The 24,563-nt window shown below is 40.3% G+C and overlaps 1 protein-coding gene across 2 annotated transcripts in view; it reads right to left on the bottom strand.

The window, feature by feature from the left end:
• Positions 1-657: 657 nt before the first annotated feature.
• LOC120789534 (receptor activity-modifying protein 3-like) overlaps positions 658-24,563 on the bottom strand; it is a 31,393-nt gene continuing 7,487 nt past the window's right edge. The window contains exons 2-5 of one of the 2 annotated variants that reach the window (XM_040126258.1): positions 11,146-11,175; positions 10,734-10,893; positions 5,455-5,529; positions 658-3,894 (exon numbers count right to left, since the gene is read on the bottom strand). In XM_040126258.1, coding sequence (XP_039982192.1) covers positions 3,639-3,894; positions 5,455-5,529; positions 10,734-10,893; positions 11,146-11,175 — 521 coding nt within the window. In that variant the 3' untranslated portion in view covers positions 658-3,638. Of the gene's footprint in view, positions 3,895-5,454; positions 5,530-10,733; positions 10,894-11,145; positions 12,007-24,563 lie in introns of those variants that run through there. The other variant, XM_040126257.1, reaches the window with a different exon arrangement.

Here is a 24,563-nt window from a genome sequence, read left to right as displayed (position 1 = left end):
CTTCAGAGAAAAAAAATTCAAATTCATAGTCAATGAACTCGCTCTTCCCCATCCCTTCACTAAGTTTGGTGAATGGGTTCAGTACTTTTTTATGTAATCAACAGATGAGGGTGATCACATAACCTCCTTGGCGGAGGTAATTACAAAATTGTGAGGAAAGAGAAACTCTCAACGCATTGAACAACACACTTTGAGAAGCCTTGGAAGTCCATGTTTTGTTTGGTCCCATACATCGAGCATGAGTCTCTTGGATGCTAACGAGACAGTAAGTTAACAGAGCTTATCCAACAGACATACTGTATCTGTACCTACGTCAATCTTATCACCACCAGGCGATAACAAAATCTGTAAATGAGACACCTCACCATCATACTGTTGCCTTAGTGTCTTTTTAATGTGTATTTGTCAGAGAAACTGAGAGGCTGTAAACTGTTCTTCTGGTAATGTTGCTGAATGTGAAGTAAATATGTATGGCTTAATAAAAACTTAATTTCATGCTCCTATGGCACAATGCAGACTGGAGAGACGAGAGACAGGATGTGTCGTCAGCTTTGGGTTTTTGTGCCACTTCTTCAGTCACATGGTCTGTTCTCGAGCATGCTGCATAGATTCAGAGATCGCAGGGAGAAAAAGTAAACTGGGACAGGACTGGCTTTTATTTGACTTTAATTTACAGTAAATAATTCAGCGAGCAGATGATAAAACGATCCCTTCAGGATGTGACGATGGAAGCCAGTAATGATTGCATTTCTTTTTGACATTGATGGACGTTCATACACACACATTCTCACACTCCTCAGACGACAGATTAAAAAGATGACTTCAATAACTAGGGGGGCTTTGTTTGTAGGCAGGGACAGCTCATGTGGGTGGAGCAGCCTGTTGGACGACTGTAGGCGGGTTTGTTTCATGGGAGGAAACACCTGTAGACCTTGTGATGAATCATGACACCTAGTGAGGGGTTTGTTTTAAACTCCTTTGAGAGGGTTTTGAATCATTATTGAGGGACCTCTTGACCACTGTGCTGCACTGAAGCTCGTGATTTCAGAGTTCATTCAAATAAAACAGTGCTACTAAACACTCCACAGAGTCGAGTGTTCAGTGGAAAAGTAAAAGGAAAATTTAGTCCTTATGCTTAAAGGTGCTGGTAATAGCCTATTTATTTTTGAATACATGCTCATCGGTTTGATATCTTTTAGTAGCCTTTACATTATCCCAGGGTTAAAGTTAGTGCTTTGCCTGATTCTTTGCATGTAATTGACACCAGATGAGGTGAGAGACATGATGTTATTACTTCTTGTGGCAGAACAGGGTTTCTGGTGGAGGTAAATTAAAGAGCCTCCTCAGTAATATGAGAATAAATTATTACTTTTTTTTATAAAGAATATAATACGAAACAAGCAGTGGTGCTACATATCACAGCAAAGGCCATGTGCTCAAGGAGTCATCTAATAACTGATAACGAGATGAACTGCATTAGGGATGTGTGTGACTCTGCTCAGCAGGTGACTGATGAGTTGCAGTTAATCAGAGCAGTACATCACAGTGTTGTGACGAGTCTTTACAAGTTGGGAAATGCCAAGATAAATGACTAACGATAAAATTAGTTAAAAGTTTGTGCTGACAAGCTGGATCTGTTTCATAAAGGGCGATAATATGTTGAGGGGTTACCTCTGCCCTAATCAGTTTCCTGAGGGAAACCCTGCTACAGGCTGACTGTGGACCAGAGAAACAGAAGGCAACAGACTGCACAAATCTGTAGGTTTGTTAAACATTCATGAACATCAGTTCAGAAGGGATGAGCTACGATACACTGCATCATAAAACTGTGTCGGCTAGTGTTTGTTTTCTTCATGTAAAGAAGGAAAGAAAAAAACTATCTTAAGAGAGACTTGACATTTAATCAAAGTACTTTAGCTGAGGACTTTCAGTTTCCACAGACAGCAGCCGATGTGAGCCCCAGTGTGCAGGTGACAGCTGACAAACACACACTGATGTGTAATGCTTTGGAAGAACAGAAAAAAATCTGTGCTTGGTTTAGTTTGCCTGGTGAGGACTGCAGTCCAAAGGACAGACGAAGAACGTACGTTAAATCAAACATTTCCCCAAAAGAGTTCGTTTGCACTGGTCTGAGTAACACTGGAGAGGCTATGTAGATACAGTAGACAGCACAGACAGAGTATAACTGTACAGTATGAGGTTTCAGTGTCAGATCATAATCATTTTGGTTCCATTGAGAAACCCTATTTGTTAGTATTAACAGTAATTTATTCAACAGTATACGATAAGTTACACTGTTAGATAACAGTCCATCAGGGCTCAGGTAGTCACACAAGAAATTCAAGTCCCAAAATATATGAATCATAGTGTTGCCTTATCTTTGGGTTCCTGACCAGTGTTTTTTTTTTCTTTCCTTTCCAGTGACGATGGTCCATTCAGTAACTCAAGAGTAAGATCAAACTTGCTGAATCAATATTAAGTCCAAATATGGCTTCTTTTTCATCATTCCAAGCCATCATAGAGCATCATGTTTAAATATTTAACAAGTATCCTCTGGGAGTCTTTTTCCCAACAGTTTAGAGTTTAGTCGCTGCCTCTGATGCTTGGTGGATACTTTGGCCTTCAGCAACGATACAGTGCTCCAACAAGAATCTCCGAGGTCCACAGCCCAAATCCATGAGCTGAATGCACGAAAGCCCCAAGATCTGGTCAACTGTTCCGCTGGTCTAGTTCCCTGATAAGTGACGACAATATCAAACCACCAACATCCTTTGTGTATCAGTTAGATCTTTCTCCCTGTTAACCAGAGACACAGAGCGCCCTGCATCTGTGGCAGACGGGAGACATTCACCACATTTTATAGGAGAGTTCCCAGCTTTGCATGAACCAGACCACTCAAATTAAAGAAGTACGTTGATATTTTGGGACAAAAGAAGATTGATACCACTCATGTCTATGTGATAAATACGTAGCTGGAGCTAGTGACCAGCTAGCTTGTTTTAGCATAAAGCATGGAAATAGTGGTAAACAACTAGGCCTGCTCTGTCCGAAGATAAACTGCATGGAGTCTCCACTAGTTGCCTGGCCACTGGTGTCAGACAAAAACAGCCTGACACATAACACGCACTACACATTAAAGAAACATGATATGTGTTAATCCGTGCGTTTTAGAAGGAATGGTAGACAAGATTTTTTTTACCTTTGGACAGAGCCAGCCTTTATGCTAAGCTAAGCTAACCGGCTGCTGGTTGTATCTTAATATTTAGGAGCCTGGTGGTTTCCATTTTCTCCTATATCTCTCAGCAAGAATGTGAAAAAGTGAATTTCCTAAAACGTGAACTCTGTGCTAAATCACAGAGCTAAACAGGAGACCATGTTGAGTGTTTGTGGGCCGTTGTAAGATGTTTTTAAAAACACACAAAATTCATTAACAGCTTTTTTAAAGCAACCAGGGACTGCCTTCCTTGTCTCCACAGGATGTTTGGGTGGTTTGCAGAGCCACTTATGGAATATCTGACCAGCAGAATCAATCTCCCAAATCCTCCGTGCACTTCTTTGTTGTGTATAGTCCTGTTTCAATAAAGAGGCTGGGACTGTGAACTCAGTCCTTCTCCTTACTCTTCCATCCTCCTCTCTTCCTAGGCCAGGATGTCACTCCTCTTACTGCACCAGACCACCAGGGCGATCATGGCCATTGTGAGGAAAACGGGGATGAGGATGAGGATGGTGAGTGTGTCGTCCGGCGGGTCCACCCATACCACCTGCTCCATGGTGCAGTTGGAGAAAAAGTGCTTGTGTATGCGGATGATGTAGCTCTCCACCAGTGGATTGGGCCAGTAGCAGTGGACAATCTGGGACTTTGTCTCTGTGCAGAGTGTGAAAACATGGTACTCACTGAGGAGATGGGAAGAAGAGAAGGAAAGGATTAGAACACTCACTCCTGTTGCAGCAGAGGGTCAAGTGTGCAGCTTTTCTGACTTTTGATCTCATTTGCTTTCCACTTGTACATCTGTTTTAGGGCACTTTTTTAAAACACGGACACAGATCAAGGTATGAAAGCAACAAGAGGCATACCATAATGAAGGTGGACAGTTTCCCACCTGTTAAGACTCAAAATGACCTCACTTATTCTACACCTGGTTCTCTGAAGGGCATACAACATTAAAAAAATAGCCTACAGTGGTTTAGCTAGTATTATGTAGAGCATCGGAGGTTCAGTACGTAATCCATCACTGCGGCTGGGTATACACCAACTTCTTCCCTCCGCTACGCTCCACTGTTTCAGCAGGCATCGAGGGCCGCTCAGAGCTTTCTTGGAGCTTTTCAGGCCTAGAGCTCTGCTTTCATGAATCCATTCAGCCAGCCCTAATCCCTCTTTCTCCATCCTGAATTATCAGCCTTCCAGGTGCAGCTTCTTTTTTCATGACATCCAGGAGCTGTTCTTATTCTCACCAGCTACACTAACACTTACACCATCTCCACATCCTGCCCACATTGGCTCCTGTTTACATCACTTGGACCTGAAGCTCTAGACTATGACTGTCTGTGATATTAAAACTAAACTGGAGGCAAAGCTGTAAAACACAGCGAATGATTGTTGTTGTTCAGTGGACTGAGTACTGTCATTTTAAAGCACAGCACCTGTTAACTGTGTTTTCTCTTGTCATGGCTCCTCCCTTTCAGCTGGCGCAGGTTCAGTCATCTCAGACCATACTGTATATCTCAGACTAATATATCCATCGCTTCCTAAGACTCAACATTTCTGACTTCTGTGCACCTGGAAAATTCACTAGTCGGTAGAGTCGTATCAATCTTCTCATCTAACTTTCTGCAAGCAGGTGAATCAACATGCTACCCATAACTATTTTACTATTTCATTTTACTTTAACAGGCTTTTTAATATGACGATCTACTTATTTCCCATTTTGACATGTTTGAACACGTAACATAAAAATGCAGTTAAAGTAAATCTTGCCTTGTTTTTGTAATTTGGTGACACATTATTAAAATGTGCAATTTAAAAAAAAGAAATGAACAAATCTTGGCAAGACCTTAAGGCATTTGTTTTGTTTTAGAAGTAAACAAACTGAAACTATGAAACTGTGTCAATTTAGCATATAATCGTAATGGTAATGTAACAGAAAAATATAGTTATGCACTAAGCCCACTTAAAATCATATTTAATTTACCATACACACATGCTTAGGGAAACGTGTACAGTAGCCTGAGATGCGAAAAAAAGGGCAACAAGAAGTTGACGTCTAATGTGAGTGCATTGTTTCGTCAGCAGATAAACATTAGTGCTGACATCAATCATTGACTTACAAGATAACATCTAGAACATTATGTAAAACTGCTGTGTTTATTCACTACTACTAATAGAAAACAGCAACCATCACCAGGAACAAGAGGCCATTATGAAATCTAATACACTGCACCGTTTGAGCCTCTTACCCTCTGTACAGCACACACAAGTTGGGCTCTGATGTCAAACTGTCGCCACTGTTCTCAAAGTCCTTTGCTGAAGTGCTGCAAATCAAATAAAGCCAGCTGTCTGAATGGGATTTTACAGTCTACAGTATACAGTTTACTTAAAGCCACAACATTAAAACCAGTTACTGGTTTTAATGTTGTGGCTGATCACTGTAAATATAGTGTGAACAATGTATATAGACACTTTATATATAGTGCAGATGCATATGGGTGAGATGCCAGTGATAAGAAAAAAGTTTATTGCTGTGAAAAGCTTCCTGCCTGATCTGAAATCTATTAAAGCAGTGGGAGCTCATATGTTAGAGTGGAAACAACTATTCGCATTAACATCATAAGATGAGAGGGACAACGTTACCTTAATATAGGCTATCAATGTTTATGTTTTATTTTATGGCTCTAAGTTTGTAGTTTCTTCTATTCAACAAATTGTAAGTTGAACGATGTTAAATGTGGTTTATGAGGGAGTGACAGATTGAGGTTTCTGTGAGCAGACAGATACTGAAGCTGCTGATCACCAGTGTTCAGCATCTAATCTGAATATTGTACTGCCTAAAAGTAAAAAGTAATGTTTCCCTTGTTATTTCATAACTTCCCCTGAGATGTTAAAGCTCCCTGTGAAACCAAGACTGATAAAATGATTTGGGGGTTTGCAGCTCTAAAAGGCAACATAACAGAACACGAGTCGAATTTTCTACTACAGGTGGCACAACAGCATACAAAGTCAGTGGAACTTCCCATTTCCGGGGGGGATTAGACGTGACTTTGCTCATTTGGGGCTTTATCGATCTGCTTCGCAAACGTAAAGAGATGAGAAGATAAGGGAGAAGGACTAGAGGGAACTAACAGAGAGAACTTGCATTTGAACACGTACATAGGCACACTCCCACACACACGGTGCAAAAGCCCTTTACTACCTAGCTTACAGCTACCGGCGGTACAGTTGGTACATTGTTTGAGGTTTGAGGTGTTGCCAAGTGCTTGCTCATTGGGGAATGTCGGGTCTCTGTAAATATAACTATAAAGAGTACGGTCTAGACCTGCTCTGCATGAAAAGTGCCCTGAGATAACCTCTGTTATGATTTGGCGCTATAGAAATAAAATGGAGTTGAATTGAATCGCATAAACACAAACTGTCAGCGATCAAATTCACACAGTTGGCATGAGGCCGAAATTCACTTTGCTTTCTGTCTGAACGGACCTGAAACTTGACACGACTTGAATTTGTATTTTGTAACTTACGAGCATCTTTGTGTAAAGTAGAGCATCATGCTATAACCACATTTCAGCGGTTTCAACTGTTGACGGTGCTCAAGTGATTTTGTCTTCCAGGTGTTGGAAACAGGCTCTTACCAGTCGTATGGAGCATATAATCCACTTAAAATGAAGCTTGCTCATCTAAATGGGCAATTAGTTGTCACAAGTGGCAGAAGGAAGAGGTCTAATGAGTCAGAGCAGCATCTGGTCTCCACGGGGACTAACCATAATAACTAACAGTGAGCATATATTATTACAAAGTCCAGCTAGACCAGCACACCACTGTTCCCCTGTTCCTGAGTGCACAACAGCAAGGCAGAAAATCAATATGTTATTAGAGGTAAATGATTGAAGCCGGTAAATGCACATACACACACTCACAGCCTGTGAATGGTCTGTGTACACCCTTTTCTGTGCTCAGAGAAGCAGGTACCAGCTAGTAGTGGCTCATGTCGAACAGAAACGGCCCTGGTGGCCACTAGTGTAGGCTCTGCAGGGGTCACTGCTGGTTCAAACGTGAGGCCCCTCACTCCCCAAGCCCCATCCCTACTTCCGCTCTCTGGTTTCTCTGGTGCCTTCGCTCTCACTCTTTCCCTTCCTCTCCCTCTCTCTTTCTCTCCTTCTTATCACCGTCCTCCAGATTCCAAAGTAGACTGCTGCTGAGAAAGTCACTGTACCCTCCACAGTCGTGTAAATGAAGCATCGTACACAAAACAGCAGCCAGATGAAAAACACAAACTCATGTTCCTGGAGAGGCAAGTCACGCTGTGTTTCCTGCTGATTGTTGGCGATGGAAACAGTCTCTGCTGATACAGTCTCTCTTCATTTGATATGTAAGACATCACTGACAGCGCAGACCCTGATTAAAGGTGGTTGTGACTCTTTAAAAACCCTCTGTATCTTCTTCATTTTTGAGTGAGTAAGCATTAATACAGAGAGAGCGTGGATATTAAACCACCCATCCCGCACAGGTAAAAAAGACTTTACTCAAGTCCTCAATTCACATGAACTCACACTCAAACATTAAGACAAAAATCAAACTGTACTTGAGCTCTAAAGATCCTCCCTGAGCCCAGTGGAGGAACCTGGCTGGAGCAGCTTCATATTCATATTCATATGTTATGTTTTTTTATTCTTAAACCTGAGGTTGATAAAGCTAACTCTTTCTCAAAAAGTTTTCTTATTTCCACATCCAGCAGTCACAGAGCAACACGATCCTTCTTCTGGATCTGGTGTTTGTGTCCGCCTGATGAATCTAAGTCCAGTATTCCGTCTCTTTTAGCTCTGTTTTTGGTCTCCACCAACTCCTGTGGGAAATACCTTGCTTTTTAGCTACAAAGTGCTCCACTATGTTCACCAGCTGGTCTCTGACTGTGTCTGTCTGCTGTTTGCTGCTGAACAGGTAGTGGACAGTGGCTTTTCACAGTTTTATCTCTGAAAAAAAACGCAGTGAGAGTGGATGAAAACAGTAAAGTTGTTGGCCTGGAAACAAAAACAATGAACTGAAATACACTAAAAAACTCAATGAAGCTGAGCTGAAGTGCAGAGTGCAGTGGTAATGCTTTGTGGGTCCGTCACTATGAGCGATCCTTTTTATATTCAAGTAGTCATGTGATCCATTGTTAATATAAGAAAACTGACTATAGCAGCTTTATCTTCGGGAGCTTTGGCATTGGTTTTGCTTTGACAACTGCCTACGTCTAATTTCAAGTATAATTGCACTGCAGGTTTGTTATTTGTTGTCCAATTATTGTTTCTGTTAATGCATATACGTTTGCAAAAGTAATGAACACAAATTTTACAAAGCATTCATGATATATGTTTCTTTGCTAATGACTTGGTGTTTACATTTTATTTGAAATTACTTTCTTGACTGGGTGTCACTTACAAAACAGAAGCCGATCTCTGTGTGAATACTGGTGTCAGTAGCTAACTGGCCATCTTTAACCACTGACAATCGTGGTTAACTTTATCTCATAACTTACCTTTATTTCACATTTAACCTCTCCTTCAGTGTATAATAACTGAAAAAAACCCCTGTGTGAATGTGAGTATGTGTGTATTCAATTACAGGGTTTTGCTGGAAAGCAGGAGGAAGCTGTGACAAATTTTCCTGGAAAAAACTAAGCGAAGAGAAAAATAGAGTGAATGCATGACCAATGGATGAAGCAGGTGGTTGTCTTTCCCAGAATTATTACATTTTTCCTGCAACTCTGACTCAGATGGTTATTTTGATGGTGATTTTGATATCCCATGTAAATGTTATTTGTTTAAGAAACCACTTTCATGGCTTTCTCCTGCTCCTTGTGGCTATGCAGTCAAAGGAGAAAAAGCTGAATGTGAGAAGCCAAAGGTGAGAGGAAGAAATGAGGGGAAAAACTGGATAAAGATAGATACAGACGGGTGGTCAGGGCTCAGATGCTTCTTGAAAACTGTTCTCCCAGCCACGGTCATCCACCCAGCTGCAGGGCGCTGTCAGGGATTACAGTTTTCCATCAACCTAACTGTTTTGAAGGTGCCATCGTACAGGATTGACAACCCCTTAACTAAAACTACAAATGTAGAGTCCTCAGACAGGAAGGCAACAGCACTTGAGAAAAGAGAGCAGTAGAGATAAGACCTTAAAATGTGGACAGTGTTCAGATGTCTCTTATCTTTCAAAGCTTCCCAATGCTTGTTCGTGCAAAGAACACGGGAACCTATTTTAAGAAAGCAAGCAGTGATTCCCACTAAAATCTCCTTAGGAACAAAAAGAAGAAGTAGGACTGTGTGTTTCCACTGAGAATCCATTTTATGAAAATATAAAATCAGGTCAGGTGATAAATGCCTCAAAATGCAATTACAACTGAACCACTGTGTGTGTGTGTGTGTGTGTGTGTGTGTGTGTGTGTGTGTGTGTGTGTGTGTGTGTGTGTGTGTGTGTGTGTGTGTGTGTGTGTGTGTGTGTGAAGTAATGCCACCTGTGCTGCAAAGCTATGCAGGATGCAGCAGGGATGTAAATGACTATGAAGACATACAGATCCTTCACTCTGAACAGATACAAACAGCATCCAGATTATTTACCCCACCCCTCTCACACACACACAACCAACCCAATGACCTGTCACACATGACTGAAACAGTTTGCCACAAACATCACGACACTTCTTTTCGAAGTCAGGTGGAAACACACAGATGTCAAACACACTGTGCTACCTCAGTCTCTCCTGTGGTGGTTGGATCTCTAAGGACAAATGTCCATTACTCCTTTTAGAAATCAGAAAAAGGACACTTCTTGTAACTTTAGATGTTAAATCCAGATTCAGCTGTCTTTTTCAGTTTCAGCAGTACACCAGGTGATTGTTGTCTGTACGCCCACAGATCTGCTAGCAGCCAAAGCTGAAGGACTTTTCAAAAGTGTAAAGAAAAATGCGACAGGCTAAAAACCTGGTTTTAAAGTTAGATATTCAGCCATTCAGTAGAGTTTATATTGATTAATCCTTCACAAGTTCTCACCATATTAGTTGTGCACTTCAGGATAAAGCTCGGCCTGCTCCTGATGATAGTTTCAAAGTAAAAGCTTTGGAACACTGCCACCATGTCTCTGTCCTTCTTTTGAGTAACTTTACTCTTCTCTGTGAAGAATATTAGTGGATTTCCTGAATTCAATGCAACGTGGCCCAGTGCAGTTCTGACCTGTATGTTCCCACTGTTAAAGCCTGCTGTTGAATTTCCACAAGGTGAGGTTAGCATTAGATCATTTTGGCACATGGTTCAAATATAATTTGGCATATAATGTTGGAAGCTAAACCTATACATATGAAGAGTTCACATACATCGCAGCAGAAAACACTTTTCAGAATTTCATGAGGACAAAAACAGAAACAGATGGGTTACACTCCTAATACACAGACACACAACTATTGGGTTATTTCAAAGTCTGTGTCACTTAAATGAAGCTGCTAACATTTCTGTTGTGAGTGACGAACCTCCACGTTTGCTCTTACCTGATGAAGTGTGTGAGGTTACACCAGTTCTGTGGATCTATGTGAGCCATGTCCCGCTTGAAGTCCTCTCCACAGACCTCCACCTCCAACTGCAGACGGGACTCATTGCAGGCGTTGCTCGGCCTGGGGGGAGTGGGCTCTGTGCTGAAACTGTCGGTGGCTGAGAGGAAAGACGGATGACAAGAGCAGAGCATTTATAGGCGTTGTGAGTAACACTTGATAAACAGTCAGGAGAGTAGCTGAAGTCACATATGGAAGTTTAGGATCTGTAGTTTTCTTTTCCTCATCATGCTCTGTCATAAAGCTGTGACGTCTGTTTTTCGTACTGTCCATCATGAGTTTCATATCTCCCGTCAGAATTGATGAATGGGTGGATGGATGGGTGAATGGGTGAATGAATGGATATGCTTACCTGACAGCCCTTTCATCATCCAGACATTGACTGTAAAGAAACAACAGAAGATAGTTAGTGTGGTTCGATCCCAGGCTCCATTATGTGGAATTTGTTTAATAAGAGAACTGTTGTTACCGACTTTACATTTTCTGATCTCTCTGCGTCTCTCTGTAACCTTCCGATTCCCTGATCCCTGTTGCCTGAGATCCATGCACTTTTCTAACAGAAGTGTTTCACATTTTAAAGTGTGTATTTTAGGCTGGTTTTGGGAGTTTTTAATCTCATGTTGTGCCTCAGTTACCCCTCAGAAAAACATGTTTAAATGTACGAAATGATGTTGGTGACCAATGCCCACCGTCCAGGATCAGGCCAATATTGGCAACTATTCATTTGCAACATCCTGAAGAAGTCCCGGTTTGTGTTAGGACCGTAGACAGACAACAACGGCATTGTTCAGATTGAGCTGAATCTGTTGTTTTGACTGTTGTCAGGCATCAGATTATTAGTGAAACATCAGAGGTAAAAAAGATAATCTCAGCTACATCAATATAATCTATTTGTTTGAGCACTGCCATGACTGACAGACACTAAAGAACCAAAGAAATCCATTATTTGTGACATGAAATGTGTTTTCAATTTTCTGTGCATTTGCATTGTTTCTTATTTTCTTTGTTGTCTTTCAGTGAAGCTCCTGCAGAGCTGAAGGAAGTAGAAGAGAAAAAAACAGAGACAGAGAGAATGAAAAATTACTCTCTGAAGAGAGGTATCCCAGTGATACTCTGTAATACTAAAGCCCCCGCCCCCTCCTCTGAATCCAAACTCTCATTTTCACTGCAGCAGTGTTTCGAATGACCAAAGCTAAACGTGCTGCTGCACAGGAAGGTGTATCTCCCTTTGAAGTGCCACGCTTACAAAGTGGAGGATCAGTTTGAAAAACGCCCCGCAGGACAAAGACTGTTAGCAAGTGAGTGTGCTAAATATAGAGATCTTCCTGTTTTAGGAAGTTTTGAGGTGGAGTGGTGGTGAGATTATTTCACGCAGTGTGTTTGTCTGATATAGTTACAATCACTATAGTAGATTCTGGCCTGATTTCATTGTTACTGTACTGTACTGATGTGTCGCTCTGACTAAAAAATGACTACAGAGACTATAAAATGTAATGAAATGGTTTGGTTTACAATTCCATCAAAAGAACAGTCTGACATTTTGTGAAATACGTTTTTTTTCACTTTCTTGCTGATAGTCAGATTTTCAGATTGATACCATGCTCACATCTGCACAGTAAATATGAAGCTTCAGCCAGGAGATGTCTACTTTTACCTAATTTCCTACCCATCACTTTAATACTGACACAAAACTACCAGTATTGGCATTCAAAACCCCACATCGACCAAGCCCTCTTATCCATTCAGTTGTTATACGAATCTTTGGTTCTGAAGTCGAATGTAGAGTGGTAAAATCATAATTTTTCTTTCATCTGGATCCTTCAACCTGTTTTTTACAAAGACATTTTCAGAGCATAGAACAAACAAGGTGTTTCATGCCAAAGCCCAACTTCCCAGAGAGGTCGAAGTCGAGCTGCACGGTGAAGACCTGAATAAAAATTATTATGGCTTCCTCTCTGGAACAATAATACACTCTGTCATTTGAAGTTCAGGTCAAAAGGGCAAGAAACATCTTCCTAATTAGGGAGAGGGCTCCTAAGAAAGTGTTAAGAGCACTTTTCCTTCCAGTAATCCAAAGTCACCAAAATGCCAGACAGTGATGGTCCTGAAAGAATAGTTTGAATTATAAATATGGTTGGCTTAGATTATAACTAGTGTTGTATTTTACTTTCCCTCATCTGCCTGCGTCAACTACCTCAACCCCAGTTTAGCAAAAGCATACTAATAGCAAGAATGTGCAATCAAGGAATTCCTGTCATCGCTGTGTCTCAACAAAAGAGGAAAAAGCTAGTAAAAGCGTTTCTCACAGAAACTTTAAAGATGACAAGGACTTCTCAGACAAGCTGTCGCAGAACAAAAGGAGGTCTGAAGGTGACAGCTGAGTCACGCTCGGATTTATTAGACCGGATCAGGAGACAGCTGAGGGTGCTGCCTGAGAATCCCCAAGCTCGTGAGAGGTCACAGAGTCAAATCACTCATCTTTTTCTGTATCGTTACCCCACCACATTAAATCCACTTTCTGCCCTCTCTTCAAAAGGGAATTAGAGAGTTGTAAACGCACACACAGACTGAAAATTATTTCTCAAGATTCCTTAGAAAGAAACCAGGTCCTTTGTGTCTGCTGATAGGTACATCAAATCAAATATTATGGCACATTTCCACAGCAATCTGAGAATTGCACTCTTTGAAAGTTCTCTGACTTTAAAACTTGGCTTTCAGACGTTTGGTTCCCACAGGTCTCCTCTTGCATTTAATTCCTCCTGACAATAAGCCACACGCAGGTCGGGCCAAGAATAACATCTGCTGTATAACATCCAACATAAATACGCCTTTGATAGTTCGAGCTTTGTAGGAGCCCCCCCATTTAAAAAAGATATTGTCGAGACATTTTACAGGTTATTATGTGTGGGTGTAAAAGCTGCTAATATATTTATTTCTGTTCATCTAAGATCGGAGCACCAGACAGAAAGAAGCTGCCAATATCTTATTATGTTAACCATTCAAATTCGATAATTTTCATCACATAAAATTCCTCTAAAGGTCATTTAGTGTTTCATCCAGCTTTTCATTCATCAGGGGGTGGAAAAGCTACAGAATCAGCCCACTGCTACCAATAGTAATCACTGTGATGATAAAATATGATCAAAATCTCATGATTTTGGCAGGACACAAAACCAGTGTAGCTGTAGGTTAATCAACTGCTTCATATCCTCATACCACAAACTGATTTCACGTGTTTAAAGATACAAAGGGGAATTTTTTGATCTAACATTACTGACCTTTACTTGTACATGACCAGATTACCAAACAGATTAACAAACCAAAATGCTGTAAAACTGCTGCTATGCTTTTATTTTCACGGTGCATGGGGTGTTTTGCCTTCTTCTTTATTTTGTAGGCAGACTGTTATGTAAATGCACATAAATGCCTCTTCCCAGAATTCCTGGAAGTATAATTAAAATAATTCAGTGCTGGTATGAAACACTTTTATACTGTGTGTCAGACGAGGCTTTCAACCTCACAGTTTGGTTCTTACCAGAAATGCCAAAAGCAGAATTAAGTGATAACAGCTTTTATGCTATAATACACATTGTGGATGATTTGATCAGTTCATTTCCGTCTCTGAATCAACTCAGTGCCTCTGGATGCTGCTCCATCTGACACTGTGTTAACAAGCTTAACAAGCCTATTCACACTTCACACAAAGTGACACTGTTCTTCTTATTGTTAGATTATCACTCACTATTGAGCTGCCGCAGAGACTTGGCACCCAGTGCTTGTGTCCTACATTATTAATTAACACAAGCAGGACGGAGGATGTGATGAAAATAACTTGGAACAAAAATCTAGCAGCAGGATTCCCTTCGGTATGAGCTCTGCATAACAGCAGGGGGAAATCTGAAACTAAATCAACACCATCAGCTGTATGAACTCAGGGGACACAGGCAGATTCAACACCAGCGGTCAGTGAGTGTGTATGTGAGGGATTTGGTGGACTTATACAGTTAGTCATGCCAGAGAAGGAATTACAGCCTTTTGGTGAAGCTTTCATCCTGGCGTGTGCCAAATGAGTATCCCATTCTGGATTTAGAAAGAAGATGAAATATCAGAGCACTGACTTTAACAAACTTTTTAAAGCAGTATTATATTATTTTTGAGTAGCAACCTGGGAAAAGTGGAACAAGCAGTTAACATAACACTGACATATTATCGTTATTAAGTTGATATGTTGAACTTGTTCCCAAACAGCTGGTTACTTCCACACCGAGCAGTTACAGAGCAACATGATGATTCATCTGGAGTGGTGTTTATGTCCACCTGATGAATCTAAGTCCAGTATTCCCTCTCTTTTAGCTCTGTTTTTGGTCTCCACCAGCTCCTGAGGAAAATATCTGAGTCTTTAGCTGCTAAATGCTCCACTATGTTCACCAGTTTGTCTCTGACTACGTCTCTGCCATTTGCTGCTGATCAGGTAGTGGACAGTGGGTGTTGAAAACAACGCTGGTAACAGGGTTAGGGTTAGTTGCGTGTGAACCAAAACTTTAAAGCTGCAGGTCTTAAAACCAAAACAATGAGCTGAAAAATGCTAAAACACTCAGGTGAGTCAGGTGATAATTCTCTGTGAGTTCATCACAATGAGCGACTCCTTTCACAATACAGCTTGTCATTTAAGCTTGTCATTACATGGTCTATAAAAGCACAGCGCCTCATCCTGCTGTTACTATAAATCTGATCATGCTTCTACAGAGGATGAATAGCAGCAACACAATTCATCTGTAGCTGCCTCTACTACGACAGTTACTTTATAGGCTGTGAGCTGCAGTCTGTAGCAATATCTTTTCAGTCTAAGGAAGCCACGAGTGCCAATGACTTTTTATTATCTTTTTTCTAATTCATTTTTTAAATTTTTATTCTTTACCATTGGTAGATAACATAAGTATTATTTACAAAGAAAAATATTAATAAAACAACAACACAAACACAAAAAAAGACAAACGAACAAAACAAAACAAAAAACAAAAAGGGTGCGTGGGTGGGGATACCACTCATGATGTGCAGGGTTGAGAAGCATATTGTGGGCTGTTTTGTTATTTTTACTTGTCACTCATATATGAGTGAGGCGGTGCAAAGAGGAATCAGCTCTGGATGAATTGCAGGAAAGGAGACCAGGTTTTAAGGATTGGGATCAGATTTTCCCCAAGGGTAGATGTGAGCTTGATAGGTTTGTGTGATCTGTTAACAGATAGAAAATTTATTGATAATTCTATTCTTTCCTTCCAGTTCGGTAATATGGTTTTCTTGGCAACAGATAATGCTATTAAGATGAAAGCTTGGAGATGATGTGGCATTGTAAGTGAGGAGAGATAACCTAAAAGAGAGATAGAGGAGGAGAGGGGGATGCTGAGGGTGGGGATCTCAGACAGATTTCCCATGCCCTCCAACCAACACGGAGAAGAGAAGTTGTGGACATTATGGATATCAATTTTCTTTTTTATGGTCTCTTTCAATTGTATGTACCGTTAGTGACAGTGGTAGGAGAAGTTGTATGTTTGTTTGAGAAGATCGAAGTTCATGATAGAGCTGCCACTGAAAAGGTGCCTGAGGCTGGTTGGTCCTCTCCATTTCCGTGCAGGGAAGTTGATGGTTTCCTTGTAGATTTTAAACATAGGGTTATGCCAGATAGGGGTGAAAGTAGAAGGAGCTCGTTTAAAGTTAAGTATGTCATTTGCTTTCAACAAGGCAGTGAGAGTGGCATTTATGGTGTTAAATCTGAAGCAGCTGTGGGTCTTAACTGATTTATCTATGAATGTAATATGCTGAATAGGGAGATCTTTACAAATGGTCTGTTCAATATCAAGCCAGTCAGCACTGGAGTTGTTTGTCCAGTGTTGGATATGCTGAGGCTGTTGGGAGAGGAAGTAGTGGTAAAAATTTGGTGCATCGATCTGCCATATTGTTGGGGTTCTTGGAGTGTTGCTATTTTGATCCTGGGCCTTTTGCCCTTCCAGTAAAATGTATTGACTGTTGAAATTAAGGAGGAAAACCCACCCAGGGTTGGACTAACAGGGGTCAGGGCAAATAGATTTTATTTTAATTTTTAAAATTTTATTATTTTTTTAATTTAGTGTTCATTTTCAGAAGAATTTTAATTTTGACGGTGGAAACGCAGCCAATTAAAGAGAGTGGGAGTTTGTTGCATCTATCGAGTTTTTCTTTGATGCAATGTAGTAATGGGGTAAAGTTGAGTTTGGGTAGGCCCCCAACCTCAGCCTCCCATACAAAATGGCTTAGAGTCAGAATCCCAGACTTACACCAGATAATGGAGTACGCAGAAACCCTGCCAAAATCAGATTGTGGAGCGATGGGCAGGGGTTGAGGGATTTGTTAGATATACATTAACAAGATGTTATCAGCATATAGACTGATTTTATGACAAGGTAAATTGGATTTAATGCCTGAAATGCTGTCATTCTGTCTTATGGCTGAATCAAGTGGTGATAATGGGCATCCTTGCCTAGCTAATACCTGTTTAGGTTGAATGATCTAGATATTGACCCGCTTGTGACTACAGATGCTGAATGATCCAGGTGCACAAGTGATGAAATTACAGATTTTATATGTAATGCCAAAGCCTTGCTTCGAATTTTAACTTCAGTGTTTATTAACGATATAGGGCGGCAGTTGGAGCAGTTTGTAAGGTTTTTGTTTGGTTTGGGGATAAGTGTAATCAAGGCGGTATTCATATGGTGGGGAATTTTATAGCTATGGAGGATTTCTGAGATAATTTTTAAAAATAAGGGTGAGAGAAGGGACTAGAAATGTTTATAAAATTCTAGTGGGTATCCATCTAAACCTGGGGACCTGTTGGGCATGAGTAGTAGTGCTTTCTTAAGTTCATCTAGGGTGAGTGGTTTATCCAAATTCTGTGCCTGGGTTGTGTCGAGTTTTGGGAGGGAGACATTCCTCAGAAAAGCATTGGGTTCTGTACATGTGGTGTCATGGTCATGGGTGTAACATTTGCAGTATTAATGTGTGAGTGTGTCATTTATTGCATGTGGTCTTGTTTCCTGAAATGTCTTCTACTGATGTGATGTAAGTTTTTCAGCTTGTTGTTTAATTGATCAGACAAAGTTTCTCAGTTTTATCACCAAACCAAAATGTTGGTGACAGATTCTAAGAAGACTATGTTCTTTTTTTTTTTTTTTTTTTTTTGATAAGAATATTAAGTTCATGTTTGGTTTTGAGTAATTCTTTGCTGATTATGTCTGTAGGCGCCTGAGAGGCAAGGGTGTCCAGGCTGTTCACCTCCTGCTGTTTCCTCTTTTTTTTTTTTTGGTTTGTAGAATATGCTATTATTCTACCTCTTAGAATGGCTTTTGCTGTTTCCCAAAAAGTGCTCGGGTTGTATAAGGGGTTCTGCTGGTTTGTAGAACTGATGCCTATTCTTGTTGAAAATACCCAATAAAATCTGGGTCTTTCAGGAGTGAGATATTAAAGGGCCACCAGAGATGTGGGTGAATTCCTGTCGGTAATTTGAGGGTGACAGGAGCATGGGCTGGAATAATACGGTGGATGTTGGATTCTATTTTTCTATGCATGTGTAAATTGTTAATCAGAAAATAGTCAATGCAGGAGTATGTTTTGTGGTATGGGGAGTAGTAAAAATATTCTCTGTTGTCTGAGTTGTGTAGTATCCACATATCTGTTAGTCCCTCATCTAACATACAGTATATTGCTTAATTGTAGATGAAGAGTTGAAGGGCTTAAGGGAGGTTGAAATAGAGGAGCAATCAAGATCTGGATTGAATACACAGTTAAATCACTTTCTGGAATAATATGGGAATTGAGAAAGTTTGCTAATTCCAAAAAGGGGATGTGAGAGAAAGTGGTGGAATCCATGTAGGGGCCATAGATACGAGCTGTTGTAATACTGTCTTCCTCAATCTTGCAGTTGATAAAAATGAAACATCTTTCCAGATCAGTTACAGTTGATGTATGAGAATATGGTGTATTTTTGCTAATCAGAATGGAGGCACCACATTTTTTGGAATTATAATTTGAGTGGTAGGTCTGGTCAATCCATATGGCTGTGAGCTTCTGAGATTCTGCGTCTGTGAGATGGGTTTCTTGTAATGGACAGATGTCTGATTTCAGTTTGTGCAGATGCTTCAATACTTTGGTCCTTTTTGCAGAGGAGCTAATTCCTCTGATATTCCAAGTTTTTATATTCAGTGACAATGTCATGTTGTTACTGATGTTGGTAATGAGAAAAAGGTTGTGCTTTACAACGTGCTTGTTGAAGCTGCTACTCCATGCAAACTTCCCTGCATCCAAGAAATAGGCACATACAATATACAACACAGGAAAGACATGAAATTTTAGATGAGGACGGAAAGGAGAAAAAGAAAAAAAAGCAACAAGGAAATACAAAGGTCTTAACAACCATTCAGGGAACAGTGTGTCTTCTTGTGGGGACAGCTGAGTTTGATGAATGAGTGCCTATGACTCTATGTGAAAGCTGGTTTTAAATGACCGAGCTGGTCCGTGAAACAAGTGATGACTGACGGTCTGTGTCTAAACATTCAAAGAGTAATATATTTTACATTCATTCATTCACAGATTCTCATTAGAAACCAAAACCATTTAATCTCTGAATACTACAGACAACAGAATCATTAAACCTCTCATCAGTCACATGTGGATGGACGGTTTCAGCTGCCAGGTTTATCTTCACTGAGGTTCGCAGGACTGTGACTGCTGCTGCTGAGAAACAACTTGTGCTAATGAAACCTTTCCTGGTCACACAGTTGTTCATGGATCAACCCCAGCTCTTCATGATCTAACCATATCAACTATGATTCTAAAAGGATAAAACTCATCGCATGTCACCATCAAAGTTTCTTAAACATCGTAGTGAGTATATGTGCTGGCCAATTAACATTTAATAGCTTATTCAATTAGCTCGTCTTTTGCCTTCAATTAAACTGTGCATAGCTCTTGTCTTGTCAAAGGGACGCTTTAATTTGAAAATACACTGAAACGCCTATTTATACAGCAATAACTGACTCCTGAAGAGACACAGGCAGAAAACACAGAAGTAATAAAAGTGGAAGAATAAAGTCTTATTATGTTCCTTTATGTATAAAGGAGGGAATTATCCATACTGCAGGATATTCATTAGATTCTCTGCAAGTGGGTGTTTAAAATTAGAAAGACACTAACAGGCTGCAATTATAATCTTTATTATGAAATTCACAAAAAACATCTTCCATTAGAGCAGGATACTGGTACCTATAAGACATAATCAGTAAATACTTGTCAATAAGGGCAAGCCTTAAACTGACTAAACTTTTAACTGACTTAAAAATGTTCAAGTCAAATGAAATTAAGTCCTGGCTCTACATTAAAAGGATGTTAAACCTGTGAATTACGTAGGCCATGCCGAGGTATTTCAAATGAGGAGATAGTTAAAACAAGGCGTTTTTAGGAGTTACACGCTGGTTGACAGTGTGCCAGCCGAGAATCGGCTCAGTTTGCATGCACACTGCCACGCTGTCATCTACTGCTTGTTAGGTTGGCAAGACAAATGTAGAGAAAGAGGAAAAAAGAGAGGGAGGCGGACCTCATGTAACAGAGGGCTAGGAAGAGTGAGGAAGAGTGGAGGGAATGGAGAGGGAAATGCACGCTGGCTTCCTGAACATCAGCACACATGGATGGTAATATATGGACTGATTGACTTGTTAATATTGACTGTCCGGTATTAACTACATAATGTTGTTTTGTGCTTTTCTGTTGGAGTATCAAGAAACATTAGCATATTGTTACTGCATATGTACTGTTTTTTAGCCATGCTAGCAGCATGACTGGGGATAGTCTGGACGGTGTGTCCATCCACCCCTTGAATTATTGGATGGATCACCATGAAACTTTGTGCAGACATTCACTATCCCTAGAGGACAAATCCTACTGACTCTGGTTATCCTCTGACTTTTCTCCTAGTGCCATCATGAGGTCAAAGTTTTAATTTATCCAATACTTTGGTTTATGAAAAAATACCTGCAAAACTAATGGTATTCCCATCGGCCTCATGTGGCCTTGTGTTTACTGCTAATCAGAAAATGTTAGCATGCAACATGCTAAAGTAAGATGGTGGCCATGGTAAACAATACACCTGCTAAACATCAGCTGGCTAGCACTGTCATTGTGAGCACATTAGAATTCAGCTCCAAGCACCACTGTGTCTAAGTCCAGCCATACAGAGCAGCTAGCATGGCTGGAGACTGTGAGACTTGTTTACCTTTTTTTTAACCACGCCTAGACAACTGTCACTCACTGCAAAAGAGTGTAGACAATATTCAGTAAAAATACAGGTATGAGTTCTGAAACAATATAAAATGAAGTAAAAACCATAAATTTAGAACAAGAGTGCTACTTTCCAGATCCTTTAAAACTGACATATATTAATCCAGGAGAAAGGGCCAGTGTATTTAAAAAGCCCCCAGAGATAACCGCACCTAGCAATAAAAGGCAAACCTGGGCAGTTGGATCATTAAAGAGCAGGTCACTGTGATCCAATAAAGCTAAAAAGATACAGGATTTATTTTTGTATTTCAACTATAGCTTGGAACCAAGGTTTTCCTAAGGAGTCCCAAAGATTACTTCACCGATCAGCCACAACATTAAAACTGTAACCGGTTTTAACGTTGTGGCTGATTGGTGTACACATATATGGAAAATTGTAACGGCCTTAGTACAGAACCTTGGGCTCCCCCTTTAATTTAAGGAGGAATGAAATGGAAGACCCAGCAAACTGGACACACTGGGTTGTGGACAAATCAGTTTACTGCTTGGCTAGATAAGCTAATACTGCAGAATCTGATAACCAAGGTTGACATGGTCAACTGTTACAAAAGCCTTGGAGAAATCAGGGAAAAGAGTCACACATTAGAGCATTAGTTGTAGTGCTGTGTTGTTGTACAAACAACAGCAGTGAAGACCACTTCAATGTTTCTGAACAAACCGAGGACATGTGAGGTGAATCAAGCAAAAGCTCTGTATGTCTGAATAAATTTCAGTCTCATTTCCATCCGCAAAACAACACAGCATTCATGAGTAAAACCCTGACCTCCCTTTGAAGATCACTGAGTTCATGGCTTTTCAAGCCATGCCGACCCCCATGTTCACCATCTGCAGAAAAAAAATTGAAGCAGGCTTGCTCAATGAGAAGGAAATGTTGGTTTGTTTGCATTGAAGAAGTGCAGATGATCCTGAAGCAGGCCAGAAGGAAGCAAAGCAGCAGAAGGGTTACCTTATTTTAGAAGGGAGCTCAAATGAGATGTTTATGAGGCACCGACTGGCTGATTTTTGCAGAAGCCATAATCAATACAGACATAAATTTCGAAGCTGTAGGGAGCTACAATAAATACCTTTTATGTCACACAGAAAAAAACACCCAAAATGACCTGATCACTCCTTAGTATTGATGAAAAATTAAAAAGAAAGTAGTAGTAGTTCTGTGTACAACAGCAAATAAAACTAAAGCTTGTATTTGCAGAATTGTTCGGTCAATGTTAAATGCAATGATAAGCTATTGCACTAGACATATTGTATATCACCATATACATATAGTCCCTGCAATAACTATTTTACACTTATTGGGGTTTATTGAAGTACCAGTATCTTTGTATTGAAACTGCTGGTTAAATTTTGTGTCACTGTTCGATAGCTTACATTCTCTCTGCTGTTTTCCAAATATCGCAATGTTCCAATGTCGTCCTCAAAAATGTATTTTCTTCTTCTTGGACATAATGTCTAGGTGACAGGGTTGTCAATTTGTAAGTGTTTCTCAACAAAATTGAATATTTATGTGTGAATGTGCAACAAACAAGGTTAAAAGTGAAAACATTCTTCGTCATTATTTATCAAGAGTATCACTCTCAAAAACTCATCTTCTCTGCTTCACCAGGACTGTGCTGGTGTGGATAGATCAATTTTGCTCAACCTAGGTTGATCTGCTGTTTGCTGCTGAGCAGGTATTGCTCAGCGGCTTTTTACACCTTCGACTGAAAAAAACTGACAGATGCTCAAAAGCTCAGTAGAGCTTAGGATCCCAGCAAAGTCGGGTCCATCACTACAAGCAAACCCTATCATTAGACTCAGTCATTTGTTCTGTTGTTAATATATAAATATTCATTTCTGAGGGTTAAAGTTATCATAAGGAGTCATCTGATACGGATCTTAAGATACAGATATCATACATTACCTGCAATTACCACAAAATTGTGGCTATATGTTTTTCTGAGGCCTTAATTTTTCCTCTTTGATAAAGCTTTTAGTTCGGGCTGGCTCTGGTGAGACAGGAACCATCCCATAGTTCTGCTGCTTTAGGCCGAGGCTGCCGGGGTAACTCCCACGATGCAGTGAGCACTTCTCTCTTTCTCTCTCCATGCCTTTATATCACTCTACTTCACGTCATTAACTTTGTGTTTTCTCTCTCCCTTAGTTTGTGCTTTTCCTTTGTGTCCTCTCTCTCCCTATCCTCATCTGCAGGTCACTCCTATCCGGATCTGCCACTACTACTAAAGACTCATCATTATTAGTATAATTATTATAATTATAATTATTATTACTATTATTAATAGGCGCTGTTATCATTGTTGCTGTTATTATTTATAGCATTATTATACCAATAAGTATCACTGTTATCATCATGATTATAACAACCAGTCTGACAGTGCTTGAATACAACAGTATATACAGCTGTTCCTGTGCCCCCAACCCAGCTGGTCGAGTCAGACGGCCTCCCACACTGAGTCCGGTTCTGTCGGAGGTTTCTTCCTGTTAAGGGGAGTTTTTCCTCTCCACAGTCGCCAAGTGCTTGCTCATGGTGGTAATTCTTGTCTGTTTTATTTTGCTGCCTTATGAAGCACCTTGTAACATGGATTTTGAAAAGTGCTCTATAAATTATTATTATTAACTATTAGGTTTCTCTTTATAACATTGTAAGGTGTTGACCTGACCCTGTAAAGTGCCTTGAGTTAATGTATGTTGTGATTTGGAGCTATTTAAATACAACGTTATTGAATTGAATTGACTGAAAGGTTGCTGTTGCAAATCCCTGGGTCAGCTGGGAAAATCAGTAGATAATGCAGTTACGTCTCTAAATTTCAACTTCCCTCCAGAGGTTTGTGAGTCAGTGTTGTTCCAGTCAAGATTCAAATCTAAACATACTGATTAAAAACTTTCCAGTGGATGGTAGACGAAGATGAGCTGCCATGTTGCCACAGCACTAATATGTGAAAGCAGTCTGCCTGGATTCTGCTCTGACACATTTTTAAACTCATGTTGAACATCTCATACCCAACAGACATTACAAGTTTACAGATTAAGAGATGTTATTTTCAAGCTTGATCAGCGAAGAAGAGGACTGTTACTGAGAGAGGACATCGAAATCTTAATTTATCCTCAGTCAGCCATGGCCAGCAGGTGTCTGCAGGTGCCTGCAGCTGTCTACTGCTGCTGCTGCTTGCTCAGAAGACTCAGCTTGGATAAAAAGCTTCAGAAGTTTATCACAGATCTGAGAATGCCTACAGCCACAGGACACAGACCTGCCACACACACTGTGTGACTTTTTTAAATGTCCGCAGCTTGGTTTGGAAGTTATTTTACTGACAGACAAAAAAAATCACTCTTCACTGGGGCTGTGAAAACAGAGTGGAAACTACATGATTGGTTTCTGTTCCCACTCAGTCCTCAGAAAAACAAGCCTGT

This window comes from Xiphias gladius, chromosome 5, assembly GCF_016859285.1.
Source record: "Xiphias gladius isolate SHS-SW01 ecotype Sanya breed wild chromosome 5, ASM1685928v1, whole genome shotgun sequence".
Classification (NCBI taxonomy): Eukaryota; Metazoa; Chordata; class Actinopteri; order Istiophoriformes; family Xiphiidae; genus Xiphias; species Xiphias gladius.
Note: the sequence above shows the minus strand (reverse complement) of the source record. Positions and strands in the feature narration are given on the sequence as shown.